General features: G+C 46.5%; 1 protein-coding gene across 10 annotated transcripts in view; it reads right to left on the minus strand.

Annotated features, from left to right (window-relative positions):
* LOC142151281 (uncharacterized) overlaps positions 1-18047 on the minus strand; it is a 124750-nt gene that overhangs the window by 37102 nt on the left and 69601 nt on the right. For 5 of the 10 annotated variants that reach the window (XM_075206767.1, XM_075206769.1, XM_075206766.1 and 2 more), the window contains 2 exons: positions 14667-14885; positions 8107-8325 (listed from right to left, as the gene is read on the minus strand). In XM_075206767.1, coding sequence (XP_075062868.1) covers positions 8107-8325; positions 14667-14885 — 438 coding nt within the window. Of the gene's footprint in view, positions 1-8106; positions 8326-14666; positions 14886-15628; positions 15749-17192; positions 17571-18047 lie in introns of all 10 variants that reach the window. The other 5 variants (XM_075206770.1, XM_075206765.1, XM_075206763.1 and 2 more) reach the window with 4 other exon arrangements.

Here is an 18047-nt window from a genome sequence, read left to right on the forward strand (position 1 = left end):
ATCAATTGCGTCAAAGACCTGCTTGGAAACGTCTCTATCCCGGTAACCTACAGATTAGACCCAACTCTAATCTGTTCCCGGCTGTTTTGAGGTTTGGGCCCAGCTTTCCAGTACCACCACTCTGCCTGCTTCCCAGCAGCTCTGGCCAGTGTGCTAGGCCAGGAGGGATCCATCCGCAGCAACCCTGATCCATAAGAATAGGTCAGGAGTACCAACCAGGTACACTAGTAAAGGGGTACACTCGCAGCATCAGTTACCCAGAAGAAACCCGGTACTGGATGCCGGTAAAGGAGTCCAGTGGTGCCAGCATTTGTAAGCCCCCCCTACTGCGGTGAGAGGGCGTGTTTTGGATAACGAAAGGGAACGGTGGAAAGTAAGCCCAGTCGGTTCCAAGCAACAACAGACAGGGTGGCATAGGCGGTCCATCCTGTCACACCACCTATGTCACCCTATCTGTTGCATTACTGGGTACTGGCTGGCATTGCCTTGTCACTGTCCCCTTTTTTTTTATCCCAAATTTGCGCCCTCTAACCGATATCTCCACTCCTCCAATGCGACTTTTATTGCCAACATTTCTTTGTCACCGATGGTGTAGTTCTTTTCCGCGGGTAGAAGACCCCGGGAGTAGAAGGCACAAGGATGGAATTTCTGTTGCTCAGATCTTTGGGAGAGAATAGCTCCTAGTCCGACATTGGAGGCGTCCACCTCGAGAAAGAAGGGAAGGTTTACGTCAGGCTGCCGAAGAACAGGGGCGGTAGAAAATGCTTCTTTAAGGCTTTGGAAAGCGTGAAGGGCCTCGGAGGACCAGTGTTTAGTATTGGCGCCCTTCTTGGTCAGGGCCACAATAGGAGAAGCAATAGATGAGAAGTTCAGGATAAAACGTCTGTAATAATTTGTAAACCCCAGGAAGTGTTGTATAGCCCTGAGGGTAGTTGGCTGGGGCCAAAGTAGAACGGCATTAACTTTGTCTGGGTCCATCTCCAGACCTACTCCGGACACGATGTATCCCAAGAATGGAATTTGGGATAATTCGAAGGAGCATTTTTCTAATTTGCAGAATAGGAGGTTCTTCCGCAGTCTGGAGAGAACTTCTGCCACATGTTGATGGTGGGAGACAAGATCTTGAGAGAAGATTAAAATGTCGTCCAGATAGACTACAACGCACACGTATAATAGGTCCCGGAAGATCTCGCTCACGAATCCTTGGAAGACAGCTGGGGCATTACACAGTCCAAAGGGCATAACTAGGTATGCCCATCCCTGGTGTTGAATGCTGTCTTCCATTCGTCGCCTGACTTGATCCGGATTAGGTTGTAAGCGCCACGGAGAGCAAGTTTGGAAAAAACTCGAGCACCTTTTATACGATCAAAGAGTTCGGTGATAAGAGGAATCGGGTACCGATTTTTTACGGTTATGGCATTGAGCCCCCGATAATCAATGCAGGGTCTTAAGGTCCCATCTTTCTTTTTCACGAAAAAGAAGCCCGCTTCAGCGGGAGAGCTGGAAGGTCGAATGAATCCGCGATGAAGGTTGTCCTTGATATACTCTGACATAGTCTGTGTCTCTGGTAGCGAGAGAGGGTTTACACGGCCCCTAGGAGGGTTTTTGCCAGGTAGTAAATCTATGGGACAATCCCATGCCCGATGAGGTGGCAGGCGTTCAGATTGCGCCTTATCGAACACGTCAGCGAACGGGGCATACTGTGGAGGAAGGCCCGGAGGACCAGGTGTTATAGATGATCTGTTGATTTTGAGTGGTACCACTCGGGTTAGGCATCTATGATGACAATCCGGGCCCCAGGATGTGACTTGGGGAGTACTCCAATCAACTTGTGGTGAATGAAGCTGAAGCCATGGAAGGTCAAGAACGATGGGACTAGTAGTAGCAGGAAGGACCAGCAAAGAGATTTTCTCTCGGTGTAAGGCTCCAATTTGAAGGGTCAAATGAGTTGTACAGTGGGTGATAAGTCCATTAATGATGCGAGAGCCGTCTATAGCGGTGACCGCTATGGCGGTTTTTAACGGGGCCACTGGTAGGGACCACTGGTTAACAAGAGCACTGGAGATAAAGTTGCCGGCCGCGCCGGAATCCAGAAGTGCTTGAGAGATAAAAGATTTGGTGGCTGAGAAGATGGTAACATCAAATGCACACACTTTGGAATACATAGAAGATGGAGAGGAGTCCAGGGACCCTAACCTTACCTCTCCAAAACTGGTTAGGGCCTGGCATTTCCCGACTTCTTAGGACATGAGTTCAGGCTGTGAGTAGGGTCAGCACAATAGATGCAGAGTCTATTTTGTATTCGTCGATCCCTCTCTCTAGATGTTAACTTAGAACGTCCTACCTCCATGGGTTCCACTGGAGGGGGAAGATGACGAACTTGAGGTGATGGGCGAGTGAACCCCTTAGAGGTGCTTGTTCTTTCAGACTCCCTCTCACGGAATCTCATGTCTACCCTATGACATAGGGAAATTAGATCGTCCAAGGAGGAGGGTAACTCTTGTGTGGTCAGTGCGTCTTTTATTTTATCCGTCAGACCCTGCCAGAAGGCAGCTATCAGTGCCTCGGTGTTCCACTGTAGTTCAGAGGCGAGTATCTGAAACTGAATGACGTACTGGGCCACAGAGTGTGATCCTTGGCGTAGTCTGAGAATGCTGGAAGCCGCAGAGACAACGCGGCCAGGTTCATCGAAAATTTTGCGGAACGTGGAAATGAAGAGTGCACTATCCTCCAATAGGGGGTCATTTCTCTCCCACAGAGGGGAGGCCCACGCAAGAGCCTGTCCGGAAAACAGAGAAATGAGGTAGGCAATCTTGGCACGGTGAGTGGCAAAATGGTGAGGTTGAAGCTCGAAATGGAGAGAGCACTAATTCAAAAAACCTCTACACGTCTTGGGATCTCCATCATATTTTGAGGGAGTAGGCAGGTGTAGCGTGGAAGCAGTAGACACCTGGGATGGCACTGGGGAAGGAGAAGGCGCTGGAGGTTCAACAGTCGCTGAAACATTTTGTAGAGGAACTCCTCGGGTGGCCAGAGTCTGAAAACACTGGAACAGATGTTGCTGCCGAACATCCTGTTGTTCTACCCGAGTGACCAGATGCTGCAGCATCTCCTTAACTGTTGGTTCCAATACTGGGTCTGTCATGGCCTGATCTTACTGTCACGGGCACTAGGAGTTGCTTACCCGAGTTTCACCAGATGGAACTCTGCTAGAGAGGCGGGGTTATGGCACGCACCTCAAAGCAGGCAGGTGAATAATTGGAGTGACACAACAGCAGGAGAGTAGAGATAGTCTGAGGAAGTCAGCGACTTGCAGCTATGGTTAGAGGAAAGTCAGCGACTTGGAGCAGTAAACTGGAGGCTGAAGATAATGTAGACACGAGGAGTGGACGTGGATAGGTGATGGTAGGTAGAGGAGGAGTCAGTGGTCTGCGTACAAGTTGTACCACTGTAGTGATGGGAAGAATAGTACTGGTGCAGGTAGGTAGCAGGGTAGTCGGTGGTCTGCGTTCAGCAAGTTGTACCACCGCTATGGTGAGGAGTCTAGTCCAGGTGTAGGTAGGTAATAGGAGAGTCAGTGGTCTGCGTATAGCAAGTTGTACCACCGCTGTGATAGGAGGACTTATCCAGGTGCGGGTAGGTAGCAGGGAAGTCAGTGGTCTGCGTGCAGCAAGTTGTACCACTGCTGTGAGAAGGAATGAGGACTTGTCCAGGTGCAGGAGAGTGAAGTTGAAAGGCAAACTGTGGCTGTATGGAAACAGCGCGAGTAGAGCAATGTCTTGTGAGGCTGAGATGGAAGGCACAATGAATAGTCTGTATGGAGTAGATGCCTTGCAGTGAGGAGAAGCTGGTCACAGCAGATATGCACAATAACGCTAAGTAGTAGCGTGAGGAGATATCGTAGCTTGAGTGAAAGCTTGTCCTAAATGAAGCAATGCAGTAACACAGTCTATATGGGTACTTGTACCCTGTGCAGCAAACAACAATGGAAACAACTGGTATGCGAGCAATAGGCAATAGTCAATAGTCAGTAGAGCATACCCAGTTGTGTAGATCTGGAATCAGCTGAGAAGTGAAGCGTTGTAGCGGTATGGGAACCGCCGCTGAGTTGAGCAGGGAGCAGCGTGGAAGCTGAAGCACGAGTAGAGCTGGAAGCAGTTTGGAAACTGTACACACGAGTAGAGCTGGAAGCAGTTTGGAAACTGCACACAGGAGTAGAGCTGGAAGCAGTTTGGAAACTGCACACAGGAGTAGAGCTGGAAGCAGTTTGGAAACTGCACACAGGAGTAGAGCTGGAAGCAGCTTGGAAACTGAACACAGGAGTAGAGCTGGAAGCAGTTTGGAAACTGCACACAGGAGTAGAGCTGGAAGCAGTTTGGAAACTGCACACAGGAGTAGAGCTGGAAGCAGTTTGGAAACTGCACACAGGAGTAGAGCTGGAAGCAGTTTGGAAACTGCACACAAGAGTAGAGCTGGAAACTGCACACACCTATAGAAGTTCACTGGGAGTGAGACTTCAAGATCAGGCCCCTACCTAAGGCTGCAGGTGCCTTAAGTAGGGAGGGGTGATTGATTCATCAATCACATTAGTGGTCAGGTGTAGTTGTTAAAGGGACCTGCGCATGCCCAGTGCGACAGGATGGCGGACGGCCGCGGTTCCACACAGGTGTGAGCGGGAAAGATGGAGAACCACGTACCAGAGTGGAGGCACTCACACTCCGGTGAGTGACAGGAGCTAGCTGATTCTGTACTGCTTTTTGTTATGTTTGGTAGAATGGCATGTTGGCAATTTTATGTTTTTATACAGTAAACTTTCCCTTTATTAAAGAGGTGTTTTTTCTTTTCCAATGTATAAGCTTGTTTTTGTTTTGATTTCAGTTTCCTGGACTTAAACCCACTATGCCCTTGAGCATAGGCTTTAGTAGATGAAGTAGAAGGACTAATATAATCATAACTGGTTCTAGCAGCTGGTTGGTGCTCCTGCTCTTCTGTTGACTGATCATGATCCATATCGATGGCACTGAGCAATGGCACTGGAGACTGAAGAGTGACAAGAACACTGCCACCCCTCCTGTGTCTGTCTGAGCAATAGCGCCGGATCTGCGGTGGAGGGAGGTACTCATCAAATCCAAAACCCATGAGATCCGATGACGCTATGATGACGTTTTGCCTCGATTTCAGTTCCAAAGATGCGGGAAAGTACCGAGCCGGCTCGGCTAGGTTCTCAGATTTGGGATGTTCGGGGGTTTGATCATCCCTACTTTATATTATCATGTTGGTGGTGGAGTTACGGCAAGAGTAATTTTGTGACAAACAAGTGAGTTTTCATTGTGATAACATGAGTGCAGTTGTCACTGCTAATAATTTGTTTTCTTCACCACACAGATTAAATTTGTTGTGGCATTTTGTCCGTCCTACGTGTGTGCTGTAACATGTTTTCATGTCCTTGTGGTAAACGCTTTGCAGATTATTGCTACGTGTTCTCTGAGTCTCTGGGGGACTGTCTCCTAGTCTCTCAACTATTCAGATACTTCTCATCTGTGTCATACTCAATTATAGACTCAGTTCTCATTACAGTTTCGCTCATCACCATTTTGGAGAACCGTGACCTGCGGTATGGAACCTGCGAAGTCCAAACTCCCTTACGGGAGAAAACCTTCCTCTTCATTAGACTCTGCACTTTCTAAGAGGTAACACCAACGTGAGCAGACTGTACGGGCCCTCCTCGGTCCCTACTGTTTGGGACACAATCCCTAGGTCTTGAAGGCACTGTCCTATCCAGGTTCTCATCCTACCTATCTAATCACTCTTTCAGTGTTAATTTCTCTGGATCCAACTCTGCTCCACTTCCTTTATCAGTTGGAGTAACACAAGGCTCAGTCCTAGGTCCTCTGCTATTCTCTATCTACACCACTTCTCTTGGAAAACTAGTAAGCTCCTTTGAATTTCAATATCATCTCTATGCGGATGATACACAAATCTATCCTCTCCTGATATCTCACCATCTGTGTTGTCTCGTGTTACTGATTGTCTTTCTGCCATTTCGTTCTTCCTCTGCTAAACCACTCTGTCAGTCTCTACATTGGTTGCCTGTTTTTCCTCAAATCCAATATAAAATTCTTCTACTAGCATACAAGACCGTCAACAAAATTGTACCGACATACAACTCCTCACTTGTCTCAAAATATCTCCCAACTCGACACCTCCGTTCTGCACAAGATCTGCGTTTCTCTTCCACTTTCATCACATCCTCCCATTCCCGATCTTTTTTCGGGCTGCACCCACTTTGTGGAATTCACTCCCTCGCACAATAAGACTTTTCCCTAGTCTTCCCTAGTCTTCAAACCTTCATGCGTTCTCTGAAAACCCACCTCTTTAGACAAGCTTATGATATTCCTCAACCAGCATCTTAATCTCCCTAGGTCACCCTCTACACAGCTAACACAAGACAACAACCCTCTGACCAACATTGCTGTGTGACTGATCACACAGCCCACTCAATACTTTTTACCTTTGCATTCTAGCTGGACCAATGTGCAACATGATGTAGCATGTGCCCTTGTGTTTCAAACTCCCATTGTCCCATAGATTGTAAGCTTGCGAGCAGGGCCCTCTTACCTCTCTCTCTGTATGTATTACCCAGTATTGTTTTATTAATGTTTGTTCCCAATTGTAAAGCGGTACGGAATTTGCTGTTTGAACTGACCTTTTCTCTGACTGATTTTGGGAACTTGAGGATATTTATTTATTACCATCCATCAAAGAGGCTGTTTTCTATCTCTGAATATCACCTATCACCATAATTTAATATTACAATCTCCAAGGTGACTGAGCGACAGTCAGCTGCCTCTGCGAATGGGGTGTTGTGGAGCATCCTGGTGTCATCTATTGGTGGTCTGGTGTTGTGGGTGTTCTTGACTTATTTGTAATTCCTGTAGAATGAAGAAGCTGTCTGGAGATGTTTGTCTCGCTTGTTGCCTTGTGTTCCTGCTCTAGGTATGATGGAGTGGTCCCGGACTAGTTTCATGCTGGTGTTCTTTGCAGCGGAGTGGTTGTTTGGAGGTTTTTGTTGTTTTTGTTGGGTGCTGATATGCTTGTCTAGTGGTTACCTCTTGGAGTGGTTTGTCATGTCGATGAAGCAGATGGGAGATGGGTCACAGAATGTAGGGTTATTTCTCTATTTTTCTTTAGTCTCCATAGCTCTTTGGCGCACACAGCTTTTTTGTGTTTATAGCCCTGTGACTTTTATAGTTCTTTTGCATGTATAGCTTTTTCAGAAGTAGCTCTTAGGCCTGCTTAAGTTGTAATGCTTGGTTTAATAGCTGGTATAGCCTTTGCTCATAGGGGAGGCTGGCGCAGAGTGGCGTAGCCTATCTTCCATAAAATCTCTCTGAACATGACCAGAAAGTGGGAGCAAGCAGATGCTCCTATGCAGACTTGCTCAAATCTGGGTTGGTAGAGGGAAGGGATGTGCAACTACAGGCCGAGCCCAGTAATGTTCTGTTTACACAAATGCAGCTCCTGCAGACACATTCATATACACCTGTTAGGAAGTGTATCTTTTGTACCCGTTATAGGGCATGTGCAAATCCTTGCTGATGATAACTCATCATAAACCTGAAGCATATGCTACTGATACACAGGAGGACATATTCCGATATGTGTACAGGTCTACTTATGGGCAGAAATACAATATTTTCTTGTGCTCTTATTTTTTATTTTAAAACCAATTTACTCCAACTTTGCGACCAACTCTGCAACGGCCACAGAATGTGTTAAGGTGGCTGTTAGAATGTTTTATTTGCAGTATCTCATGATCAGCTCCACCTGCTTGGAGTAAGTGCTCTTAGAAAAGCACTTGAAGTACAGGGGATGTGTCGGGCAGATGGAGTGAATAATGTCTTCTACGTCAGTGGGAAGAATTTTTAGGATTAGGAAGAAAAGAAGATTCTGCATGCACAGTAAAATAAAGTGGATTTTGACAGGCCGTAATAAGGCCCTTAGTAATTTTGTATACATCAAAAATATGGAACAGTGTACTTATGGATAATTAACTACACATTACAATAAAAGAACACATTGTGATGATCCATAAGACAGATGTACCTGTTGGAAGTTCTGGAGCAGAAAAATCAGGAGTCCTCTTCTCGCTATGGGATGTGATGGTTTTGGCTTGTGGTTGGATTGTTGTAGGTGTATCAGGTAAGGGCCTTGATGTCCGCTGTTCAGGAGGACTTTTAGAAGTCATGGTAATTTTGGCAAGAATGGTACTCCTGGGTGATGTGACTGGAGGCAAGGTGGATGGAGAGACAGGAGAAGCTTGCCCTGTAGAGACAACAGTAATTTTTATTACTAACTTGTACAACAGAGAGTGAATATATGAAGATCCCACCACACAGGCTCCTATGTGGAGAGGTCCTTGTATACATAATATGAAGTTTATGGAGTCAGGAATACATGTGATGAAGATATAAGAGGTGAAGAAAGGCTTCCTTATACTGTACTCACCACTGACCTTGCAAGACCTGGTCACAGGATTCGTTTGGTAACCGTTGTTGCATTAACATTTATAGCCTCCTTCCAAATGAATGCAGATTTGGCTGCAGGACTTGTATACAATGTCACGAGCCGCGGCGGTATCCACAGCCGCCGCGGCTCGCTTCCTGTGCCCTCTGGCGTCCCGGCCGTCACCTTGACGACCAGGACGTCACTTCCGCCCAGCGCCCGACCATTGCAGAGGCAACGAGGCAACAGTCGGACGCTTCTTCAGCACGGCGTCCCGGCAGCATGGAAAGCCGGGCGCGCACGCGCATTGTTTAAAATCATCTTTATTTAATCCAGCCTGGGGCTGAATTTACAGGCATTAGCCTGCAACTGTGTGTTTCAGGGACAAGCCCTTATTGGTCCTGCTCTGTACAGGCAATTAGCCTGCAGGAGTGCATACAAGCCCTGATTGGACCATCTGTGCATTTAAGGCAGTGAGGTCTGCAGCCTCACTGTCGGTTATAGCTTCTGTTACCAGTCTGCTGACCTGCTCTGCTCCTAGCTCCTGTCCTTTGGATATTCTGTTGGATTGCCCGTGTATGACCTCTTGCCTGGATTTGGACCCTGCCTGTGTTTCTTGTGACCCCGACCTCTGGCATGTTTACCGACCTTCCTGTTTGCTTGTGACCCTTGACCTCGGCCAGTTTATTGGATTTGCTGTCTGCTGCCGGCCCTTGACCCTTGCCTGGATTTCACTTCGCTTACCTGGGTTCTCCCCAGCCGGTACACACTTCACGACCCTCTGTCAGTCTGCGGCCAAGTCTGTCCCCACCACTAGGGGCTTCAGTGAACACCTGACTGGCGGAGCAGACTCCGGGTTGTGCTGTGCCGGCTGGAGGGGTTTCTAACATTATAACCGGCCCTAACAGAAATTCCAGAGACAAACATTGGAATGGATGAAAGCGAAACCAACGCCCCTCCATCTCAGGTCCTGGCTGGCCATGTTGACACCCTGTATCAAATGCTCCAGGGATTGTCCCAGCGTTTGTCTGCCCAGGAAGAGGCCGCAAGGACTGCACAAGGACTTCTGGTTTAGAACAACAGAGAGTCGGGATTATCATCTCTCTCCTTCAGGGTGACCCCCAGTCCTGGGCCTTCTCTCTGCCACAGACAAGTACTGCCATGCACTCGGTAGAAGCCTTCTTTGATGCATTAGGTCTGCTATACGATGATCCGGATCGAGTGGCTTCCGCTGAGGCTCATCTACGGGCCTTAAAACAAGGCCGGCGATTGACCGAAGAGTACTGCGCTGAATTTCGGAGATGGTCGCCTGGCAGTGGATGGAATGATCCAGCGTTACACAGCCAGTTTTGCTTAGGTCTGTCGGAACAGATCAAAGATTCATTAGTGCAATACCCTTCTCCTACCTCATTGGAGAATCTTATGCAGCTTGCCATTAAAATTGACAGGAGAATTAAGGAGAGGAAGTCTGAGAAGGAGGCATCTTCCTTTCCTGGTGGCAAGATTACCTGGGAGACCCCGCTACTACATTTCAACATTGGAGCTCTCCATTCAGAGTCCATAACCTTCTTCCTTATCGACTTTCCGTCGGTTCCCTTGATCCTGGGCCACCCTTGGCTTTCCCGTCATAACCCTGTCGTGGATTGGGCGAAAGGAGAAATTGTCCAGAGGAGCTCTTATTGTACACAGTCTTGCTTGACTCTGCCTCTGCATGTGATTCAGTCTATTCTGGAGCAACTTCCCTCACAATATCATGAGTTCTGGGATGTGTTCTCCAAAAAGGCTGCTGACACCTTACCACCGCACCGTGACTTCGACTGTGCCATCGAGCTTATTCCTGGTTCCAAGTTACCCAAGGGACGCTTGTACTCCCTCTCTGGTCCAGAGACCAAATCCATGCAGGAATACATTGATGAAAACCTGGAGAAAGGCTTCATCAGGCCATCTAAATCTCCAGTAGGAGCAGGATGCTTCTTTGTATCCAAAAAAGACGGAGGACTAAGACCCTGTATTGACTATGGAGGACTAAATCTCATTACAGTCAAGAACACCTATCCCCTTCCTCTCATCTACGTATTATTCGATCAATTAAGAGGTGCTACAGTCTTCACCAAAATCGATCTTCGTGGAGCATATAACCTCATCCGTATCAAAGAAGGAGATGAATGGAAGACGGCATTCAATACGCACTCTGGCCACTACGAGTATCTGGTCATGCCGTTTGGTCTTAGCAATGCACCTGCAGTATTCCAGGACCTGATTAATGAAGTTCTTCGGGAGTTCCTTGATTGTTTCGTGGTCGTCTATTTAGATGATATCCTCATCTATTCTAAATCCTTATCCGTACATCAGGGTCACGTCAAACAGGTTCTACAGAAATAGCGAGAACACCACCTTTACGCCAAACTAGAAAAGTGTGAGTTCGAGGTGCAGACGGTATCCTTTCTGGGTTACGTAATCTCTCCTGAGGGATTCTCCATGGATCCAATTTAGGTTAAACCTATCTTGGATTGGGTGCAACCAAACAATCTTAAGACGGTGCAGAGGTTCCTGGGCTTCGCCAGCTACTAAGCTAGAAGGTTCATTCGTGGCTTTGTTGACATCGTGGCTCCCATTGTCGCCCTGACTCACAAAGGAATGGATCCAACTAATTGGTCGCCCCAAGCAGTAGCCTCATTTGAAAGCTTGAAAAAAACCTTTGTGTCCGCTCAGGACCTTAGACACCCGGATCCAACTAAAGCATTTGTTCTTGAGGTCGACGCCTCTGATGTCGGTGCCGGTGCTATCCTATCACAGAAGGACCTTCATACTCATCGTCTACACCCATGTGCCTATTTCGCCCGTAAGTTCTCTTCAGCAGAAGCCAACTACGATGTCGGTAATAAGGAACTATTGGCAATTAAATAGGCCTTCGAGGAGTGGCGGCATTGGCTGGAGGGTGCTTCACATCAGATCTCCGTTATTACAGACCACAAGAACTTATTCAATCGGCCAAACGCCTAAATCCCAAACAGGCCCGTTGGTCATTGTTCTTTACCCGTTTCAATTTCGTGATCACCTACCGACCAGGTTCCAAAAATGTCCGGGCAGATGCTCTGTCCAGAAGCTTCTTGGCACACCACGTTCCAGTTACAAACCCAGAGCCTATTATTCCGTCTTCCATAATCCATGCTGGGTTAACCCAAGACCTGAGTATCACACTTCAGAGATTTCAAAGATTAGCCCCTGATATTACTCCGGAGCGGTGTCTATTTGTTCCAGTCCATTTAAGGAAGGCGGTTCTTGCAGAGGCGCATAATAGTAGAACTGCCGGACATCCTGGAATTCAGAAGGTGCTAGAAATCCTTTCCCGTACTGTCTGGTGGCCATAATTGTCTGCTGACGTCAAAAGTCATGTCCTCTTGTGCGAGGTTTGTGCCAGGAATAAAATCCCCAGGGCTCGTCCAGTAGGCCAGTTGGTTCCATTGGCCATTCCTGCAAAACCTTGGACACACTTGTCCATGGACTTTATAGTCGATCTGCCACCCTCTGCAGGACACAATACTATTTGGGTCGTGGTAGACCGGTTCAGCAAAATGTCACACTTCATACCGCTAACCAGACTTCCTACCGCTCGAGATTTGGCCGTCTAATTCATCCAACATATTTTCCGTCTCCATGGACTCCCTACTGATATCGTTTCTGATCGTGGTTCCCAGTTCATAGCACAATTCTGGAAATCCTTTTGTACCCTTCTCGGAATCAAGATTAGTTTGTCATCGGCATAACACCCTCAATTAAATGGGCAAACTGAAAGGGTTAACCAGTCCTTAGAACAATTTTTACGATGCTACACTTCGGAATTTCATGATAACTGGTCCTCCTTGTTACCCTGGGCAGAATTTGCTTATAATAATTCATGTCACTCATCTACCAAAACCTCTCCATTTTAATGCAATTTTGGTTTTCACCCCAGATCTAAATCCTTGTACTCGCTCAAGTCCGCTGGTGTTCCGGAGATTTGCTTCACTGCCAGTGATCTCAACGTTATCTGGAAAAAAGTGCAGTCATCATTGAGACAAGCCTCATTTTTTGCAAAAAAAAATTCAAACAGCCACCGTACCACCTGCTCCCTCAAAGTGGGCCAGAAAGTGTGGCTGTCTACACGCAATATTAGGCTCAGACAGACCTAGAAAATTTGTTGTTCAAAGATTCTAAAAAGGTACAGGGTCAGGTGCATTTCCTGGTGCAATGGAAAAATCGAGGTTTGGAAGAGCGGTCTTGGGTTCCGCGAAGACAACTCCATGCCCCTAAACAGCTGAAGGAGTTCTTCAAGAAATTTCGGAAGAAACCTGGGTGTCGGGGTTCCTTGACCCCTCCTCAAGGGGGGGGGGTACTGTCACGAGCCGCCGCGGTATCCACAGCCGCCGCCACCTTGACGACCGGGACGTCACTTCCGCCTAGTGCCAAGGCAACAGTCGGACGCTTCTTGAGCGCGGCGTCCCGGCAGCATGGAAAGCCGGGTGCGCACGCGCATTGTTTAAAATCATCTTTATTTAATCCAGCCTGGGGCTGAATTTACAGGCATTAGCCTGCAACTGTGTGTTTCAGGGACAAGCCCTGATTCGTCCTGCTCTGTACAGGCAATTACCCTGCAGGAGTGCATACAAGCCCTGATTGGGCCATCTGTGTATTTAAGGCAGTGAGGTCTGCAGCCTCACTGCCGGTTATAGCTTCTGTTACCAGTCTGCTGACCTGCTCTGCTCCTAGCTTCTGTCCTTTGGATATTCTGTTGGATTGCCCGTGTATGACTTGCCTGGATTTGGACCCTGCCTGTGTTTCTTGTGACCCCGACCTCTGGCGTGTTTACCGACCTTCCTGTTTGCTCGTGACCCTTGACCTCGGCATGTTTATTGGATTTGCTGTCTGCTGCCAGCCCTTGACCCTTGCCTGGACTTCACTTCGCTTACCTGGGTTCTCCCCAGCCAGTACACACTTCACGACCCTCTGTCAGTCTGCGGCCAAGTCTGTCCCCACCACTAGGGGCTCCAGTGAACACCTGACTGGCGGAGCAGACTCTGGGTTGTGCTGTACCGGCTGGAGGGGTCCCTAACATACAAGACCTATATTATTCCTTACTGTTTTCATGTATAATAAATGTATCATACAGCATGTTGAGGAAAAAACCTTATCAACGAAAAGTTTAGCTCAAGAAGAAATTACAAGGTTTTGAAGACTAATTAAGTATACTGAGTGCCGACTAGGGTCAAAGGGCAGCTAAGTTACACAGGCTGAGCCACCCAGCACTAGACTTGCAGGGCATTTAGGGGAAGGTGCCCCACCAGTCGCGTAAACTATCTGCATTCTACTCTCCTTTATTCTGCCGGAACGCTTACCTACCGTCTATCACCTATTACATCAGTGGGCTAACCTAAGGGCCGCGACCTGCGAACTTCTAGCGGCGGTTCTTGGTGAAGACTGGGGGGTTGGTTAGACTCCGCGCCTTGGGAAGGTCTGCGTTAACACTGACTGATAGGAATCTCCCATGACACCTCTTCGTCGGGCCAGTCTGAGGGGATATGCACATATCATCATCAGTTATTTATATAGCGCCACTAATTCCGCAGTGCTGTACAGAGAACTCACATCAGTCCCTGCCCCATTGGATCTTACAGTCTAAATTCACTAACATACATACATACACACAGACAGACAGACAGACAGAGAGACACGAGTCAATTTTATAGCAGCCAATAAACCTACTAGTATGTTTTTGGATTGTGGGAGGAAACCGGAGCACTTGGAGTAAATTCACGCAAACACGGGGAGAACACACAAACTCCGCACAGATAAGGCCATGGTCGGAAATCTAACTCATGATCCCAGTGCTGTGAGGCAGAAGCGCTAACCACTAAACCACCGTGCTGCCCACATGTGTGATCTTGCTAGCCAGTTCATGCTGCGCTAGATGCAAATTCATGTCGCTTAAGGTTCCTTTTAATTTTTAGGATTAGGAAGAAAAGAAAATTCTGCATGCACTGTAAAATGTGGATTATTACAGGCCGAAATAAGGCCCATAGTAATTTTGTATACATCAAAAATATGGAAGAGTGTACTTATGGATAATTAACTACACATTACAATAAAAGAACATATTGTGATGATCCATAAGACAGATGTACCTGTTGGAAGTTCTGGAGCAGAAAAATCAGGAGTCCTCTTCTCACTATGGGATGTGATGGTTTTGGCTTGTGGCTGGATTGTTGTAGGTGTATCGGTTAAGAGCCTTGATGTCCGCTGTTCAGGAGGACATTTAGAAGTCATGGTAATTTTAGCAAGGATGGTACTCCTGGGTGATGTGACTGGAGGCAAGGTGGATGGAGAGACAGGAGAAGCTTGCTCTGTAGAGACAACAGTAATTTTTATTCCTAACTTGTACAAGAGAGAGTGAATATATGAAGATCCCATCTCACAGGCTCCTATGTGGAGAGGTTCTTGTATACATAATATGAAGCTTACTCATCACTGACCTTGCAAGACCTGGTCACAGGATTCATTTGGTAACTGTTGTTGCATTCACATTTATAACCTCCTTCCAAATTAATGCAGATTTGGCTGCAGGACTTGTATACAAGACTTATATTATTCCTTACTGCTTTCTTGTATAATAAATGTATCATACAGCATGTTGAGGAAAAAACCTTATCAACGAAAAGATTAGCTCAAGAAGAAATTACAAGGTTTTGAATACTAATTAAGTATACTGAGGGCCGACTAGGGTCAAAGGGCAGCTAACTTGCACAGGTTGAGCCATCCAGCACTAGACTTGCAGGGAATTTAGGGGAAGGTGACCCACCAGTCGCGTAAACTATCTGCACTCTTCCCCCACCCCTGTTGTATGATGCCATTAGACAAGCACCTAAGGAGGAGGATAGAGTCTAGCAGATAGAACAATTTTTACACAAGGCGCTATCCCGGCTGCTGTTTCTTATTTCTAGATGTGAAAGTGACAGCAAAACAAAAATCAGATCATTGGCTTGTAAGAAGGCATGACTAAATACTTGTACTGTCACAATATGTAGGTGAATTACTATGACTTAAAGCAACCAATGCCCAGGATAATACATACATTACAGCAAGTTACCTTCGCAATTTCTTGCATCCACAAGGCGATAGCCGTTTGGGCATAAACACTCGTAACCAATCTTAAGATCATTGCAGGTGTGCGAGCAGCCCCCATTGTTTTTCAAACACCCGTTTTCACCTAATGAAAAGGAGACAACAGTACTTGTGAAAACAGAAGAAGCCCTGCAGAGAAACTTTAGAAGATGTGACAGTCCTAATATGCCAAATGGTTTCATAAACATTTGGTGCACTCACGATGAAGTGGTTCATCTGTCCAGTATCTGCAGTCTCTGACTCTATCACACATTTTATCTATGCTGATACATTCTCCACTGTGACACTTGCATATGACCTATGAATATCACCTAGGTCTGGGCCCTTGCATGCTAATGAGGATCCTTGCACTCTATTCTTCCCCTTCGACCTATTTGAGAGTTAACAACCCCTTCCTCAACCATTACTAAATAGGAAATGGGACACACCAAGGCAGCACTTCCTTTTTTTTGCATGTCTTGAATCTACACCGACATTAGTGGTCTAAAATAAGGTTCTTCTCACCAAAACAATTGCGACATACACTGATGAGCCACTGTTTTTTACTGACCACTGGTCTCCCAAATCTACTAACTGAGATTAATGGGGAAGCACATGCACAAATTTACATTAATATAAATCAAAGATTACTGCCAAAGCATGTATGTGAAATGCGTTGGGTCTGTATTATTTACTTGGTATTTATTCTAAGACACAAGAACCCAAGTATAAAATCCTCTCAACATGATACAAAACGTCTGATCACTTGAGAAATATATTTCTTGAACCTGCCCAGCTATGCAGACAGTCCAGAGAGGAAAGTGGTACATTGTTTCACAACTTTGGACTGTAGTCAAGGTTTAAATCTATTGGTAGAAAGTAATCCCTTCCACATCCCCAATCACAGGAAAACAGGTTCCATTAGATCGCTTGTTTGTACTTTGTACTTCTTTGCATTGAAAGAAGGCCTAAAGGACGCTTACTGTCAACATCTTCTCTACCACTGAGAATTATTTTTCTAAGATGGAAGTTCCTCCAAGCTGAAGAAACAAAGGCTGCTACCTGCAATAAAGGTCACTTCTTTAGATGGCGGCATGGGGGTTGGGAGCTATGAGATTAACAGAGGGATCTGAAGAGAAGTGCCTGCACGGAACAGGTGGTAAAGCAGCTTTAAGTCAATATTTTGTATATGGCTGATTTCTGGATCAATGAAGAATTTATCAAAAGAGAAAAAAAATGAAAATAAGACATTCAGAGTAGCCGTAAAATGCCTGTTTCTCATTTCATTGACAACAGTTTTGACAGGCAGAACACTCATCATTTAAACAACCAATCTCATCACTAAGATCTTTGCAGTCATATTCTAGGTCGCATTGCTGGCTGCCGTTTATACACTTCCCATCATTACACTAAAATTGATCTGGGCTGCAAGTGGGTTTCTCTGTAATGAAAATCAGATGAAACAAAAAAAAGCCACCAACACCTCATTGTATGTCACTCGTCAGCCAGAAGGACATATTGATCAAGAAAAGTCCCACATCGTTACTTACCACAGTGCTTTTCATCAGATTCGTCCTTGCAGTCATAATCTCCATCGCACTTCCAAATAATGGGTATGCATTCACCGCTGCCGCAGTGGAACTCCAGAGAGGAGCAGGGTTTGTCTGTCTTGATTGGCTCCTTCTCTTCACAGTTCTCCTCATCAGATCTATCCGCGCAGTCAGTCTTTCCATCACAGGTCCATAGTTTGGGGATACAGACGTTAGAGTCTTTGCATTTGAAAGATGATGGATTGCAGGTGTGGTGAGGGCAAGAGTCTTCATCGCTGCCATCATAACAGTCATGATCACCGTCACACAGATATGCAAGAGAGATGCACATTCCACTGCGGCACTGAAACTGGTCATTGGAAGCACAGAGCTTGGGAGCTAGACAGGAGGAAAAGTGCCAAATTACATATATTGTACATATAAAACACAAAAATGTCTATGTTCTCCATATAATACAATGTATCAAGAAAATTATAAATTTGGCAGCTGCCACATTACCCGGGGTCTTGTGGTCTATTACCGGGTCAGATGGTCGGTGCTGCCATGTTCTCCTCTCCCCGGCTCCACACATACCGACAGAAAGACAGTACTAGCTGTGTGCTATGGGAGCGGCTTTTTGACCATTCCTTTTGTATCCAGCCATGACAATGCACTCTTGGAGGCAAAACAGAGGGGCGCGACCTGCGACCCCACCAGCAGAGAAGCCCAAACCTCCTTGTAGGGGTCATTGGTGAAAACAAGGGTTTTGTTATTGTCAGCACCAATCCAGGTTGGTTTACATGAATCCACTACACCCCTCAGCACTGTGACAGTATACTTTGGTCTACTCAGGATCTCCTGCAACCAGTGTTCCCT

This window comes from Mixophyes fleayi, chromosome 4, assembly GCF_038048845.1.
Source record: "Mixophyes fleayi isolate aMixFle1 chromosome 4, aMixFle1.hap1, whole genome shotgun sequence".
Taxonomy (NCBI): Eukaryota; Metazoa; Chordata; class Amphibia; order Anura; family Limnodynastidae; genus Mixophyes; species Mixophyes fleayi.